The sequence below is a fragment of the Rhea americana genome, unplaced genomic scaffold, assembly GCF_003343005.1.
Source record: "Rhea americana isolate MKP2758 unplaced genomic scaffold, rheAme1 scaffold_155, whole genome shotgun sequence".
Lineage (NCBI taxonomy): Eukaryota > Metazoa > Chordata > Aves > Rheiformes > Rheidae > Rhea > Rhea americana.
This window is the reverse complement of record NW_028185650.1, coordinates 1,419,110-1,436,380: the sequence shown is the minus strand read 5'-3', so window position 1 is coordinate 1,436,380 and position 17,271 is coordinate 1,419,110. Positions and strand designations below refer to the sequence as shown.

The window sequence follows — 17,271 nt, the reverse complement described above, 5'->3', positions numbered from 1 at the left end:
TTTTTAAGGCATGGATTTTAGATCAGTTTCAAATCTTTCTTTTTAAGTAAGGGTAAGCCATTTAGCAACACGACTGAACACAAATTTTATTTACGTTCAAAGGATGCAAGTTCTAGGTACAGAACAGTTTGTAGTCTACAAGGAAAAAAAAATTAAAAAAAAGAAAAGAAAGAAAAAGTCATACCCCCTGAGAGTTCCAGAATTCTGCTCCTATTTTGAGTTAAGGCAGTTGATTTCTGGACACAGGCAGATAATACCATAGCAGCACTTTCCAGCTTTACTTCCTGCTCTTCCTGACAAAGAATACAGGTCAGAACTTCTTTCTCAGTTACAGATGGACCTCGTTTGGGACCCAAAGCAATTTTGGAGTAATCTATTGCCAAAGACACGCTGTAAAAAGAGAAGCAACACAAACAAAATAAATCAGCTGGCTTTTTCGAAAGAAATAGACCTAACAAAAGTTTGTGGTATACATTTGAGAGACTACTGCAAGTGCTTGCTGTTTTCACTCATATCTAGCAATGCTACTAATTATTCATCACTTACAAACAGCAACATTCTTTCAGTTGTAATTGAGTCTATATTTCAAATATTCACCTGGTAAAGCAGTCTTCCCTCCAGAACAGACTCGTTAAAAATACATTAAAAATCAAAGGGGAATCTAATAGTAAAAAGCACCAATCAAATAAATTCAGTGCACTAAAAAGACAAGGATGTATCAAATCCGTCATAAATGTTAAAAATCACAATAAAACTACTGTTAATACGCACTAATATTAGGATTTATGATAACAGATTAAGTTGTTTCACTTGAAGAAATAATTAATTTTCTTACAGTGTTTCCTGTGCTGTTCTATTAAGTGATCACACTTTTCTGACATTAGCATAAATATGTTAGTTTATATATAAACTCTGTAGTTTCCTCTCTATAGAAGACGACTTAGATGTAAAATACTGGCATAAGTTTGCTGACTGGGATGATGCATTCTGTTGCTTGAGTGTGCTCTCAAAGTTTTTATGGAGCAGAACCACTTTTAGTTAATGAACTCTTCCCATCAGAACTCTGTATGTCTCTCTTTCTTACTTTTCTTCCTCCATTATAGCATCTTCTTTCCCCTGTGTGTCTAGTGTGTTTTCATACAGGAGCTTGTGAGTTTCAATGAAATTCCTCTGTAGGGCAGACATCTGGGCCATTATCTTCTGACGATGCAACCTAGCTGCYTCTGCCTTTCTCTTCCGCTCAGCTTTCTCTTTGTCCTGAGTGCTCTGTGTCTTACAGAAAAGGAGAATAAAGAAATAACAGGCAACAGAGACATCAAAAAAAATCAGCAGAATTCTTCCCCAAGCACATGCATTCTAGTCACTGGCATCAAATTCCTTAACTAACCTGATGCGACTTTCATGATAAAATTAATTGCCATGTGAAAAAATGTAAAACTAAAATCTTAAGTGTTAATTGGACTACTAAACAGAACAAAGATGAGATCTTGAGCAATCTGCAAGAGGTCACCTTGTACACTCCTTAGCCCAAAGACAGGATCGATAATACCTGGAACTTTTAATTTGGAGCTCGTCTCATCTATTCTTAAAACTTTGGTGCACTCCACAAGCTTCCTGGCAAAACACTCCAGTACTTTCTCTACGTAAATGGGACCTGTGAACAAAATCCCTACTAAGTAGTCTAAGTCTCCCTTTCAGAAACTTAAGAAAATTTTATCCTGAACAATCTATGAAGGACATAAACATATTGCTGCCTACATTGCTGCAGCAGCATTTTGTGTGTCTAAGGATGTTTTCCCCTATTCTTCATTATAGATTGGATAACTCTCCTTCTTCCAATATTTCCTCATCTATTGTGTTTTCAAAGATTATAAACACAGTTAGATACTTTGATAACGTAGAACTCAAAAACACAGGCAGACGCAATTAAAATATATGAAACATAACTCCTTTTATTTAACTGCTGTGGTAAGGTTAGAGTTATGTATGCAGTGACTGGCCAAGAGATTGTCGGGCAGCAAGCTGTTGCCAAATAGAACATGTTAAAGCCACCTTGCTTGTATTACCCTTAGACAGGGAGCCAATTGGATTCTTCTTTTCTGTTCAGCTGCCAATTTTAAGAAACATGTAGGATTAAATCTCTAAAAACTATTCCTCTACCATTTGACAACTGGATTCAAAAGTTATTTTGAGGGGAGAGGGCAGACACTGATACACAGACAGGGTAATCACATAAGCCTAATATCCTTATGCATTCAAGGTAAAGCAGATTAACCTCCCAGTGGCTCCTGTAAATTACAAGACATCATTTTATGTGGATTTGTATTTCTAAGTATTGCACAGGCTGAAAACATAATAGAAAAAGTGATCAAATCATTAAGATAACAAAAGCAGAAACAGACACTAATCCCTTCCTGATTTTCTGCAACTGTTTTACTTAACTGTATCTGGAAGGGCAACTATGCATAGTATAAATTTGATTTTTAAATATCAATCTTTGAACCTAAATACTTTTTGTAGGCAAAATAACAGAAATTAATACCTAAAACGATATTTGTGTATAACAATAACCAAGTCACCTATTTGAAAACAGTCATTCAAAAAGTTAAACAAAAAGCTTCCAAAGAACATTTTTTATTATTACCTCATCACCTTTTGCAACTTCTGAGCCTGATGTAGCTGCTATTGTTGCCAAACTAGATTTTTCTCTCAATCTTTTCACTGTGTCAAACATCTAGAAATAGAGACTTAGATGTTAAAAAATAAAATACAGCTTGGCTGTAATTGCAATAAAGTTCTTGATATTTGCTTTCACATTGTTTTCAGAATTTATTGTCTTAAATGAGAAATGCATCTCAARTGAGAAAAGCATCTGACTCAGTAACGTGCACCCTGCATTTCTGCTGTGCCACCCAGTACGAAGGAAAGAAATTCTTCTAATATTTTCAGTCCTCCAACGCTGCTAACCATCAGTTAGAGCAGTATGACTTTAGTTTTAACAAAAGCAGCTGCTATAAATCTTTYTGATTTTATAGACCTTTATATATCTCTTGCTATTATAYGAGARAGATGAGGAATAAAGTCTCTATAGAAAATACCATGACTGGAACAAATTATTGACCTAATACTTGAAATAGCAACAGTAAATACAATGATTTGTAAAGTGTTAACGTACCGTCTTCAAGAAACCTCATCATCTCATTGGGGGGGAGGGGGAAAGAGAATGTTCAACAGATTAAGCTTTTCAAGAAATAATCTCCGTTTTAAACACTACCTAAGCGGTTATATACAAGAGTCATAATAGCTTTCATAAAGGCTTTCTGATTCACTAAAATCAGATYGTACTCATCTCCCCTCTTTTTTACCTGCAGGATCCAACTGACTGTATCCTTCTGTGCCTCTAATTGAGGAACTCTCTTTATTTTTTCCAGAAGCATTAATATGTTCACAGCATTCAAGGCTGAGCTTCCCATTCCTTTACAACAGAAGAATATAGAAATGCATAGATTGTCAGAAAAAAAACTAGTCAACATCTTAATSCACCTACAGCAATGGACATGACTTAAAACACTACTAGTTATATAACAAACATTCACCTGTACAGTCACAGTTCCATCTGGAGTTCATCTGTTTATTCCAATTAAATATAGTATAAACCTTTTCCATCAAWAATCTGCTGTTTTCAAAAGCAGAACAGACAAAACAATCACCTGTTGGTTTCAAAGAGAAGCTGTGGTGCACAAGCTACTGTATGCAAGTGTGCTAAAAACTCACTGTGCAGAAGTAAAATTCTGTTATAAGAACTATTATAATTTCATTAATTGTTATTTTCTYCCTCACACCTTAATATCAGTTTAAAATAACATTTTAAGCCTCTTTTAACATTAAGCTTATAATAACATTCTTTATCTAAAACATGCTTTTGGTAGAAATTAGTCCTAATCTCTTCAATTAGATTGCTTTTGCAGAACATTCCATTTGAAATAAGTAAAATGAAAACTCACATCTTAAAAGGTAACACAAAAATATTAAAAGTATCTTCTGATGATACTTAAAAAAGAGGATTTTTGTAAATCCTTTACGGAAATGTAAAAATGTGGTTCTGCTTTTTCTGGTAATGTTTGATAACCTATTTTTTACCAAGGCAGAAACTTATTAATATACGTGGTGCTTTTTACATTTTAAATCTTGCACCTGTTGACTTCCATGGACCTTCATTCAAGTCCAGAATCCTGCTAAACCAGCCTACCGTATTACTCGTAAGAACAAAAATTGGTTATAAGCATTGTCAAATGCAAAACTAAATCTGACAGAGAATTCTCTCACTAACATCTCTCAATTATAATTATTTTCAGTGCATTCCTAGAGTGGTCATGAAGGTTTCTAGACAGAAATATGTTTAGTTTGATGGTAATGCTTCTCCTTGCTAAATAATAGGAAACAGTGGAAAACAAAATGTTAAATGGGAATATTTTTCAAACTCAATGACACCTCTTTTCACAATATTTTTGTAAAACAAAATAAAGGCAGTTCAGTAGCTTTGTGGTTCCTATCACTGTTTCACCTCTCAAGTGACAATTGTGTCTAACTTGATAAAGGATTTTTTTGTACTTATTCTTACACAGCGAAGGAGAAACACTAGATAAGATGAATAATGGAGTATTATTTAGAAAATACAGATTCCAACTCCCACTCACGAGCTCTGAATATAAGGCTAGRAAATGCTCTCTAAGGATTTGGAGAAGCCATGCAAATAAAGAACAAAGCACACTCCATAGCCAGCAAAGTTTGTTTCTATTCTCACTACCATCGTAAAAGACTGATTTGCAGGTAAATCGATACCTGTACAGCTCTGGAGACAGTGCACTTTAAATGACTGCTAKTTCTCTAGGAATTCTTATAATTTTTTGTTTTCATTTCCATAATCCTGTTGTAGAAGAACCACCATTTTCAGCCACCTAACGTCAGTATTATTTTTTCATTTCCTTTCCAGGAAGAGGAGCACATCTCCTCTTCAACGTATCTGTCAACTGGAAACAAAGGAGCCTACTCAAAACCTGTTTTACTTATTATTTCAAAGAAATATTTCCGCAATTTTTAATTCTATAGTAAAAAAAAAATAAATCCTGTCTGACTAAAAATATTGAATACTTTCTTCTAGTTTACTGTCTATACCAAAAAAAAAAAAAAAAAAAATCAAGCTAGACTGATTTACTCTGTCCTTTTAGAGAAAATGAAACATACTTGTAGCTTTATGATAAAAATCAAAGGTTACTTCTTCCTCTGGACACTTCTGTAACTGCTGCTTCTCCTCTAATAACCCTAGAGAAAGGAGATGAAGCACCTAGAAAAAAAAGGAGTAAAACTCATTCACTGGCAGAGATCTGGAAAACTAGTGTAGAAAATTGAGAATGTTTACTATAGTTCCCTACTACTGATAGTATACATGATCACACACAAGAAGCAGAAAAAATGCAAGTGTCATATGTGAAAGGTRCAACTCCATTGCTCAATATACTTATCCTTCCTGTGTACTTCTTGCATCTGCTTTAATAAACTGGCACGTTTCACATTATTTACACATGAATCTGATGATTTGCTGATATAAATCTATGAATATTTGGTTAATTCCATAAGCCAAAGATTAGCAGGTACAGCAATTAATCTATGTACTCTACTTGACATAGCTGATTAACTCAATCATTTGATAAATTCAGGCCCTGACTCTACAAATACAAAAAAAGCATACCTAATTTTATCAGCATCAGTAATTTTTTAAAGTATAAAGTGAAATATGTAAACATTAACAAAATTATATTATTTCATGACTAAGACCCCAAAGACATTTACATATTTGGTGACTTAGCAGCTTAAAGAAATTAGTTACATGATCCTGTAACATGATCAAAAGGTTCTCAATTTGTATGTGAAGTTTCAAGGTGGAGGGGAATCAGGTGAGGACAATCACATTTTGAAACAATCTTCACTGATGAGGCAACACATGGGGGAAAAGCAAAACAGAAAACTTACAAACATYCTCGTTTTAATACTGTTGTGTTTTCCATTTCAATTTTATGGTAGAGGTTAGAAATATTTTCTTTATCACTAAGATTTATAAAAACAGATTTAGGGGTCAAAAAACTAATTTTCTACAACTCAAAGTTACCTTTACCCACTTTGACATACCACAAACAGTTAACTGACTTAATACAGAAATCATCATGGGAAAAAATACTAAAGCTAAGCATACCATTTGGATCATAGCTTCAGTCCACAAGTGGGTTTCCAGTTCTACTGCTCTCTGAAGAATGGTCCGCATTATATGCATCATAACATCACAGTTCAGAAGCCTCACCACATTGCTGAACGCAGGACTGAAGTCTGGAGGGGGTGGTGGTGGCAATGCTACAAGACAGTAAAATGTAAATATATTAATAAACATACTGGCATCTCATGAAAGATTACAGGCAAGAAGCAGAGAGAGCAAATATACTGCTACCTATTGAAGGAACAATCAGATCTTTTCAATCAATAGAAACATGACCAAACACAATTTCTTGCCCAAATCAGCTTTCATCTTTGGAAAAACTAAGTGCATTTAATTAGTTTTATTATAAGATATACCCAAATTAGACTAAACAACCAACCTATCACAAGTACTCAGTAATAACTAGCAATCCAATAGGTTCACTGTATTATACTGCCTCTTGGTATTTATGTATCACTGAGATACATAAAGTGTTTTTGTTCTGCATTGGATACAAACTTCTGAAGTAGTTAAACAAGAGTGAGCGCTGAATCTTTTGAAAGAGTAGTGTCTCATGTTACAGTGTCTCCTGTCTCACGGGACACAAACTCTAAATTCTTCCTGCTGCTGGGGCATTTGGATCATTTCTAGCTACACAGGTTGTCTGGTAATCTAATTATGTATGAGTTAATATTGACAAAAATGTGGAACAGTGTCTCAGCCACATGGAATCTTGGTGTCTACTAGAAACAGCTCAATTCAAAGTGTACCCTTTTCCCTATCAGGAAGCACTGATTTAAATTTTCTTTTAAAAGAAGGCAATTCGTGAAGAGAAACATAATTATCTATTGCAACTAACAGAAGTAGGCAATAATCTCGGTTGATTTTTATTAAATTGCTTATTGTACATAGTGGTTCAGTTTACAAAGTCTTCCTCAAAACAACTCAATGTTTATGACTTGAATGGGTTAAAGTGAACTCAGAGGGGAAATAATGTCTGCATTACAACAGAAACATGCAGTTCTGTMGCTGTATGTATTGGCAGCTTTTTAAAAGAAAATTGTGATTTATAGGACTTAAGACTCCAGATATTTACAGAMTGGTGACAAGCACTAGTTTCTGCAGCAGTTTTCTCTGCATCGCACTATGATGTCTTAACTCTATGTCAGAAAAACAAGATAAAAAAAAAAAACACACCTTTTTCTCCACATTTACTCTATCAGGACCCAAAACTGTTAATTTTATCAATGTTTATTATGTTGTGTTGATTTGCCTATATGGAAATTAAACCATAAATTCAAAAATTTTTACGGAAATAAATTTTGGGTCCTATCTAATTATGATTACCATAAATCACAAGAAAGTCAAACTTCTGATATGAACTCAGTTATCCTGTTATAAGCCACAAGCCACCTCCCAAAGCTCTTATTTTAATATGCACGACTTGTAATACTGAACTATTGTATTTGTTGACTTAATGATAACAGTTCCAAATTTTTACCTTCATCTCTGTTTTCTTGTTTTCTTCTTTTTTTCTGTGTATGCTCAGCCTACAAAAAAGGCAGTGCTGTTATATCAGCATTTCTATAGGAGTATGCAAGCAAACAGTCAGAAATCATAGACTAGCAAATATGGTAAAGTATTTATTAAATACTTACTTGCTTAACTAAAATGTTTTCTTAAATATGTTAAATGTAAGTTTTGTAGTAGAGTTAATAATTGAAGATTTTTTTTCCTCATTTGAGATTTTAAAAAAAATATTTGGGTCTTTCAATTCAAAAACAACTCTTAATGTATTTTGTTCTTAGGACAAATAGTTAACAGAGATGATACAGAAATCGCCTTGGGAAAAAYAGTAATGCAAACCATACCATATCAGTTTATGTTAACAATGTTAACTTCATTAGCTTTGGTTTTAAAGTCTGCTGTACACATCATTTCTTAGATCAGTTTCTTGATAATCCATCACCTTAACTCCTTTGATTAAGCAAAATTATTTAGGCAAACAAAAACATGTACTGCCTCTATCTTTGAGACTAAATTTTACAGTGCCTACCTTGCTGTGCTGGGTCTTAGTATAGTGATAAAAGAACATATTGAATTCCTTCAGGCATTCATCCTTCAATTCATAAACTCCATGGCCAGATACACCTGGTTTCCTTAAAACGGAATTTTTCATGACATACAGATTATTAATGCATCTTCAGCACATCTTTGAACAGGTACAAATAAATAACAATTTGCTTCCTGAGGAAATGCTAATAACAAAATGCAATAGCAATGGCAGCTTCATTAACTTATACAGAGAACTGAGTAGGTGCAGYTGTCAGTCTTTAATTTTTGATACTCTATACCACGATACATCATACCCAATAAATAAATATTTCCAATTTATATCACACCATGAAGTCATCAATAGGTAAATTAATTTTAACTTTATAGCTTAGAGTATCATACATTTGGACCTTAGAGTATAAAATCGAGTATTTCCTTTAACTTTGTGCCTTGTCTAAGTACAAAACTTAACATAAAGAGCTATTTTCCAGCTGGATGAGTAAAAAGAGCATTTTCTGAACCTCMCAGATCATTCACAAGGCAAAATTACTAAGTAGATTTGTAGCTGCCATTGACTAAAAAACAAACAAGGAAGTCGCATGAAATTTAAAATAAAGTATACTAAAACAATTAAAATTACAGGACATCTTTGTGACAAGAACATAATAGACATTTGAGTCAGATTTTCTCAACTGCTACATGCACATGTAGGAAAGGCATCAGCTATATTAGCCCCCATCTGAAAGCTCCAGCAAGTTAACAACTCTGTAAGATCTAAACCAACAGTTAAGTGTGATTGTGAAAGGTAAAACGAGTTGTTAAAGGTTTCCAACCATCTCTGAAACTAAAACTTCTAAAGTTTCCTACTAGTACTTGAGATTACTAAAGTCCTTAGACTCCTCAAATTTAATTTGARGGAAGAAAAGGGCAAAAAGAAAACAACATTCAAATAYTCCATACAGTTTACTTTCCTATGCRTATTGGAAAGCACATATATTTTAAGACAGCAAAATATTAGCTGAATGAAGACCGTGTACTGCAGCTTGTGTAGTCTACATAAGCTAAGACCTCTTATTTCACTTTCTTGCTACTTACAGTACAGTTGTAAGAACTTACTTAAACGTAGCAACTTTATCAATTACGTTCTCCAAGCCAGTTTCATTGTTCTCCTGGTAATAAATAAGCAAACAAATAAATAAATACACACACACACACACACACACACAGAGAGAGAGAGAGAGAGAGAGAGAGAGAGAGAGAGAGAGAGTGTTGGGGGGGGGATAAATATATAACGATTCAAGTATCTTCAGTATTATGCTGTGTATAACAGAGATAGACACACAGATTCAAATCAATTCCCTAATTCATATTCTATCGACTGTTACTTAGAAAGCAGACATTCCTAATAGACAAGTTAAAAATAACTACCCAGGATAGACAATCAAAACTTTCATATAGTCATGTAAAATTGGATTTATAGCAGAGCAGATCTCTCTAATCAGAACACTGTCTTACATATCCTCTATGGAAGGGAAAACAGAGGGTTTTAGCATCTAAGAACAGTCAGTGTAGATCATCTGTTACTGGTTTCTGGTAACATTCAAAGTTATTTAGTCTACAAATAAACCTTGATTGCCAGCCCTGAAAATTTGTTTGGACTATAAAATTCAAACTGCTTCCTTCTCCTTTGATTGGATTTTTAATAGTGCTATTTTTCAATAGCRCAAACTGTGCTTTCAAATGGACCTATACAATATGCGTTTTTCACTGATTTGCACAGGTTTAAGTGATCAAAATTACACGATCATTTTTGTAGAGCATACACAAGACATCYGTCTCCACAGTCCTACAGGACCAAAATAGAAAATAATTTTGGAACTTTTTTCCCTGAATCTCAGATAGATACGTCTCTGAATACACTAAAAGATTCTACCTCTTCATCCCAAAGCATAGTCCTCATATAATCCTGTTCAGATTAGACCATACTTGAATCCATAGCATTTACCACATCAGCTAGGTGTGAAAACCCATTTGTCATGTTGTATGGTAATTCTAAAGGCAACATTTACAATTTATATCAAAAGAAACACTTCCATATGAAAATATGGAGTCCAAAGAGGAGAAAGACATAAAGAGTTAAGCAAAAAACAGCAATCAAACCAGGACTCACATTTTCAGGCAAGGACTTGGTAATTGCACTGTGAGCCATTGGTTCAATACATAGCAGATGAATAATTTCTCTCATGATAACATCTTCCTTTGTAACATCACTCACTCCAGGCACATACCTTTCCCCTGCCAGAGTGCATCAAAAGAAGGAAAATGGCAAACACAGTTAGAAAGCAATTTTGAATTTTCCACAGCAATAATGCTATTGCTGGGTGGTTTGTGATACAAGTTCGTATTCCTCGGAAAATTATCCCAAGTATTGAGGAAAGATGACAGAAGGAATGGCTTTTATAGCCTATGTTCCTAATAACAYGGGCTCAAATAGAGTTTATTCTTCATATTCTACCTTGATACTCAACTATGAAGTTATATGAAAAACTACTGCATCTAGTTTACAAACACTGTTATTGAACCACCTATTTTAAATAGGAATTTTCTATTCCTATTCCTCTCCATACCATCTACATTAACAAACAAACAAAAAAAAGGTCATCAAGCCCATTTTTTCAAATTATAATTATGCATTAATTTCCAGGACAGAGAAGAAATTTAATTATAAGCCATTAAAAACAGAAATCCTAAAAAACATGTTATATTTTTACAGAAACAGTTTCTTACCCACAACATAGATGAGAATTTGTAGCATCTCTTCTATCAGTACATTATACTGCTTGATCAAATCCTACAAAAGTTAGAAAAATCAGTTTAAAAAGAAAACAGGCAGGAAAATCTGCCAAGTAACACTGAGGTCAGCCTTCAAATGCATTATTTCACTGAAGCAGTGTATTGGAAGTTTTTGCCCTCCATTCTAAAGAGCTGCAAAAAGTGCCTGTGCTTATAAAGCAGGTATTATTCTGCAAACAAAGTGCAAAATTACATGGAAGAAAGGAAATAACTAATAAAAAACATATTCCAAATGAAGTACTATGTAAAAGGTCAACCAAGCCTCAAGAAGCAGCAGGACAGTTCAAAAAAGTTCCATTTGAAACAAAAAGACACATAATATGGCTTGAGAGATATAGAGGTGTTGYAGAGAAGTCAAATATTTCCTGGTTTTTGGTTGATGACCTAGGAAATAAAATTATTAACAAAGAGATCTATTTATTCCCAAATAATAATTTCAGCTTTTGAATGTGGAAGATAAAGAACAATGAAAAGTAGAGTTAAAGAAACATATAYGGAGAAGGCATATAGAAGACAGGATAGATACTATTCTGGTCTGTTTGTTCAATTTTATGCCATGCTGGCATTACCATTCTTTAAACAGCTTGGTAACGGAAAGCACTTTGAACAAAATGTGTCAAGAAGGGCAAAGCCTGTTTGTTAATTCTGAATAAAAATGCCTCTGTTGTGAACACAAAATCATTTAGTTAACTCCTAGGTCCCGTGTTGACAGTGTTTTAGTGCAGTCATAAAAAAAAAAAAAAAAAAAAAAAAAAAAAAAAAAAAAAAAAAGCAGTGATTAATAGAAATTAGCATTTCTATTAATGTTCCATAAACTCAGAAGTGGTCAAATTCATCAGCAGGAGTACTTTCCACTTACCTGATCTTTGGTGGGCTTCATTTTCTTGAAAGCATCAGCAAGCTCRTATCTCTGCAGTATCAGTAAGAGGAAGTGATTTGGATCCATAAGAGATGCACCAATCTGCCAAAAATCCCATGCAGCGTGAATGTCAGTTACCATTAGAATTTGTTATTAATTAGGAAAAATTTCCTAATTAATAACACTACAGTGCCAAGGTAGGCACTGTAAAATTTAGTCTCAAAGATAGAGGCAGTACATGCTTATATATTTTTAAACCAATCTCACATTTCAAAATGATACAAAACTAGTAACAACAAAAACTAGAGCAAATTCATTAAAGTATTGAGTGAAACAACCAGTGACAAAACATCTATACCTGGAGCATGATGATGTCTTTATCATACATCTCTTCTCTGCATTTAACATCTTGGTAATAGAATACCTGAGAAATAGAAAAGCAACATTTAAGCAGAGAAGTAATGTAAATGTTGAAGTAATGCTGAAGAAATACACTATCAAATCTGCAGCAAACTCTTTTTAAATCGTGCAGCACCTCTGTTTAAGTAAGTGAAAGTCTTCCATTTCTTTCAAAACCGATGTGTATTTTCATGGCAGCAAAAGGTGTTTTTTGTTCCCACTTACTCAGAGAAAACCTACACCATATTAACTTTCACATTTTCTTCCACAACAACATAATTCAAATGCCTGCTAAGCCCTTCTTGCAAAAATCCTCCACCTTTTCACACTCCAGATCTGAAACAGAGATAGTTCTACAAGGGGCTAACATTTCCTTTGGTATTACCAAAAGATCTTATAAAAGGTATACACAGAAAATTTCCCCCTTCAAGGCCGAAAAGCAGTGAAGCCAAAGCAGGCAGAATACAAGTACCTAAYGGCATAGTTTTACCGATTCTATTGCACTAAAAAGACAGCCAGCAAGTACTACAAAATAATATTCCTTATTTTCACTTATATGGCTCTCCAAAAGAAGTCTAGTATGAGATGTAAATAGTTCAACTGTTCCACAAAATGATTTCTACACACTAAGAAATGCCTCTAACATTTTATGTTGTAAAGCAATAGCAGTTATATAGTCATTTCTTTAGTAGATCTTAAAGTAGTTTGTAGGAGACGTCAGTAACATTAATACTATTTCAAAGAAGGTAAAAACTCAAAAGAGATGAAAACATTTGTCTAATATGGGCAAGAAATCCATTGCTAAAGCTAGAAATAAGGCCAAGTCATCTAAATTCAAGGTAGAAATCTATCAGTTAAGTGAATTTTTGTAGGAGTGACCCACACGAACTCCTTCTGCAGTGGACAGGACAGCCACTGAGAACACAACTGAAACTATTAGGATAGAGTCACTGCTGCGTACTATAGGGAGTACCTGGCTTATCAGGGAGAGTCCATTCCTCCTCCACATCTCTGCTGCAACCTGAGCAACTAAGACAAGACATCGCAAAGGATATTCTACTAGCAGGTCCACTTGGAATTCTTCCTAAAATAATAATAATCAAGCAGCTTAATGTATGTGTGTTACAAAAGTTAAAAGATGTATTTTTGTATGATTTTTCTCCTTCCCAGGGTATAAATCACAAAAAGTGTATTTGAAACAAAAACTTACAGGAGAAACAAACTCATGCAATCTTGAGATGGCTCCAGTCTTGCTTAATCGTACATGAAGACCTACACAACGAACAGGGGAGGGAAAAAAAAAAATATACAAATTTGTCTTCCAAAAAACTTTAGATGTTAGCTAAATCACCTTCAATTCTGAGAATTAAAAAAAAAATTAATATATTTTTAAACATGTATCTTTTTAAGATAAGAGACCTGTTATAATATCACAATAGTTCTTTCCAGTCTTAAAAACGTTACACTATTTTAAGAATAAATCTATTCACTTAATGAATTTATTTAAAGCATTCAAATGATGATGATAAATAGTAGCAACTATTAGCTTTTAATTTCTTGCTTAAAGCACACAATACCAGTAACAACAGAATCTCAAGACTTCAAGGCTTAGCAGATAGTACCTTGGTAGTAAACGAGGTGACAAAGAATCTATAGCTTAAGAACTTTCATCTGTATTCTAGAGAGTGACCCTCACTCACTGCTGTGGTCTTTTGTATTCTGATTGGAAATCTGTCCTAGCATGCTGCAAACATATGTCTTAAGAGAAGCATTTTAATAGACCTAAGATACATACGGCTGGAAAATAAACTTAAGATACAGTAATGGTGAATGCTTATTTAGGCCTAACAGGTAGCAACAGAAACAGAACTGTAGAAATTTCAGGAAAAATAAATAAATAAATAAATAAAAGATTGCCTAACGTGATATTAATAAAATAGGAAACTCTTGCTTCTCTAATTTTTGCTTTCTTCTCTCTATCCTGTCTAAAAAATTCCAAACTCCTTCAAAAACAAAAAAAAATTATCTGAGTGGGGTATCTGGTAAATGAGGATTGTCTGATCAGGAGGATATCAAAGAGTTAGGGACTGTTCYGTGAAGGACATAGATTATATCATCCATTTTTATTTCTTAATGCTGCAGAGCATTTAAACTAATTCAAACAGCAGTCAAAATAAACCACAGCACCTACCTGCAAGTGTCCTAGACAGCGGTAAGTGTATGCTGACAGGATCTGCAGACACTCTGAAAGGTCTGCTCTCCAAAGTATGACCACACAGGTGAAACACTGTCTTCTCCCGTGAACGGCCGTTTGTGCTGCACCTCATCACAGCTTTATGACATTCTTTATAAGCCTTCAGCAACAGCTCTTCCTAGAATTTTAAATAAATACATATAGATACACTTAAAGCGTATTGATACACCTCACCTGTTTTTTCTGATAGCCTAAACAGATACTAAAATCCACACTATAATTAYTACTCTACTTCTTAATACTGAGAAGTACTGGACTGCAGCAGCAGAGTATCAGCCAAAGTTACTTGTGGACCTTCTATTTAAAGATCAACCCTACCAAATGCACTAAAATCCATGTGCTTACTTAGGCTGCAATATTTTAACATTTTTCATTGTCTGCAGGCCGGTTTGGATCAACAAGTCCCTGAATTGCAGTAGCACTTCTCTTCTCTCCCTACCTCTCCCCCCCGAAAGAAAAAAAAAAGAAATCCACCCCGAAATGTCTTTAAGTCAACAAATTTTACATTTTCCTCGCTCCGCTCAGCACAGTGATGAGTTCTAGCACCATTAAAGACTGTTTATAGTATAATTACCCAACTAGTGCTAAGTTCCTGCTATCCACTTCTGAAATCAATCTCAAAAACTTAATTCGTCAGACCATCATGAACTTAAGAGTCCAAATCTTGAAGGGTGACAGAGATGGGTTCTTTATAGTTTGTCTTGTACCTTGCTCAGCTTTGTCATCCGGAGGATCATGTTCTTCTGAGATCCTCTCTCTCTGTCCCATATCACAGAGAACATCGGAGGTTTTGTGTACTACTGTACAACAGTGAGCTTTGCTAAAAAGCTACTAACGCACACAAGAACATTCACAAAAGGCGTACAGGTAAGAAATTCAGACAACTGATTTGCTTACATCACAGGCACACCACTCTTGGAACATCAAAAGAATATTCTTTAGCTGCATTTGTATAGCAATGGCAGCTTCCCAGTCAGGGTCCACCTCAATGTGCTGACCAATCTGTCTTTTTATCTCCTCCATTCCCTGAAACAAAGAGGCCACAAAACATTCAAGCTAGATTAGTGATCACATGCTTAAAACAACAAAAGAACCCATAAGAGATGGTAAAATATATTCAGATGTATATAAACATTACATCTATAAAGGAAACAATACTTTTTCACCCACCCGAGACAGGGACCACAGAATTTATTTCAATTGTATGTTTACATCCACAATATTGCTATGGTCAAAAAGATGAGGAAACAAGAGTCCCGAAACATCTTTATAACAGCATATTAGAAAGAAATGATTTAAATGTATTGTACCTGCATGCAAGTTAGAATCCTTAGGAAAGAAACAAATCCTTCTAAAAASCGCTCCCTCAGATGGTCTGTCCATAATGTAGGCTTGCTGATTAAGACATACCTGTCCCCAAAGAAAACATTATCTTCTGTTGCTCAGACTTCTCTTCTGCTCATGCTTGTAATTAAAGTATTCATCATATTAAAATAACACCATCACATTACATCCCCACCTCAAATTCCTCCTTTTTTCTCTTTTAATTTTCCCCAAATATTGGAGGTGCTAGAATTAGGACTCTATTATTTGTAATTAATAAAATGTAAATTCCAAGCTATTTGAGTTGGTTTACTTTTACACTACTAATTAAATTTATTAAAGTAATTTGGGACCTACAAGAACAGAAAGTGCTACGCATATGAAGATTATGCAGCTTTCCCAGAATGACAATGAATAGAAGCCAAATTCCCTGTAACGTCTGATATCTGATATATTGTTTATTAACACAACCATTATATGGACCGACATCAGCAAAAATATCACAGATATGTTTACGGAGTATATCATTTTGACATTTGATTCTTAGCAGTTTTATTATCACCAGATTTCTAATTGAAACACCTCATCCTATTTCCAATTTTCAAAGAATTGTTCAAGCTTCTCAACTTTATACTAACCTGAGGTCATATATTACTGCATATACCCGGTTCAGTTTGTCCTGGCTGTAACCTTGGAAGTTGAACTTGTCATTTTTGTCTAGGTACTCTGGTAGCACTTCTAGGAGTGTCTCCGTAATGATGGTGATTACCTTTTGCTCTTCAATAAGATGGCGGGCCTGCAAGAAAAGTATTCAACAGTAGCAATCTATCTGAATCAAGCGTTAGGAAAAAAGAGAACCTCATAACTTATTGCTCAAAGCAGCCTAAAGACAGGCAGATATTCTTCAGCACTGTAGGCTGACTGAAGTATATTTGCAGTGAGGTACCATATTCTGCTATAGTCATCATCTTTAATACAGAGCATCAAGCCTCAATATAAAGCTAAAAGACCGTATCTTCAGCCTTTAATAAACTGTCATACCATTCCCTATTGAGAAAAATTACAAGGTTACATGGCTTCACATTATTAAAATAGTAGTAATGCCAGGGAGAAGTGCTCAACTAACCAAAAGTGCTCTGAAAAAAAGGAGCCATGTCAGAATAGAGGTATAATTAGAGGAAGTGGAAAAATCATCAGTTCCATAGTTCCTACAAATACTCTTGTTCAGGTAAATAAAAGCTGATAAAAACAACAAGGAACTGCTTAATAATGTGATTAACC

General features: G+C 34.4%; 1 protein-coding gene across 1 annotated transcript in view; it reads right to left on the bottom strand.

Moving 5' to 3' along the window:
• UBR1 (ubiquitin protein ligase E3 component n-recognin 1) overlaps positions 1-17,271 on the bottom strand; it is a 66,268-nt gene that overhangs the window by 22,973 nt on the left and 26,024 nt on the right. The window contains exons 13-31 of the mRNA XM_085299883.1: positions 16,629-16,786; positions 15,978-16,077; positions 15,565-15,693; positions 14,605-14,785; positions 13,624-13,685; positions 13,387-13,497; positions 12,373-12,438; positions 12,015-12,116; positions 11,090-11,153; positions 10,473-10,597; positions 9,419-9,471; positions 8,304-8,406; positions 7,749-7,797; positions 6,251-6,405; positions 5,245-5,344; positions 3,366-3,475; positions 2,645-2,734; positions 1,085-1,272; positions 185-390 (exon numbers count right to left, since the gene is read on the bottom strand). Of these exons, the coding sequence (XP_085156009.1) occupies positions 185-390; positions 1,085-1,272; positions 2,645-2,734; positions 3,366-3,475; positions 5,245-5,344; positions 6,251-6,405; positions 7,749-7,797; positions 8,304-8,406; positions 9,419-9,471; positions 10,473-10,597; positions 11,090-11,153; positions 12,015-12,116; positions 12,373-12,438; positions 13,387-13,497; positions 13,624-13,685; positions 14,605-14,785; positions 15,565-15,693; positions 15,978-16,077; positions 16,629-16,786 (2,152 nt within the window). The remainder of the gene's footprint in view (positions 1-184; positions 391-1,084; positions 1,273-2,644; positions 2,735-3,365; positions 3,476-5,244; positions 5,345-6,250; positions 6,406-7,748; positions 7,798-8,303; positions 8,407-9,418; positions 9,472-10,472; positions 10,598-11,089; positions 11,154-12,014; positions 12,117-12,372; positions 12,439-13,386; positions 13,498-13,623; positions 13,686-14,604; positions 14,786-15,564; positions 15,694-15,977; positions 16,078-16,628; positions 16,787-17,271) is intronic.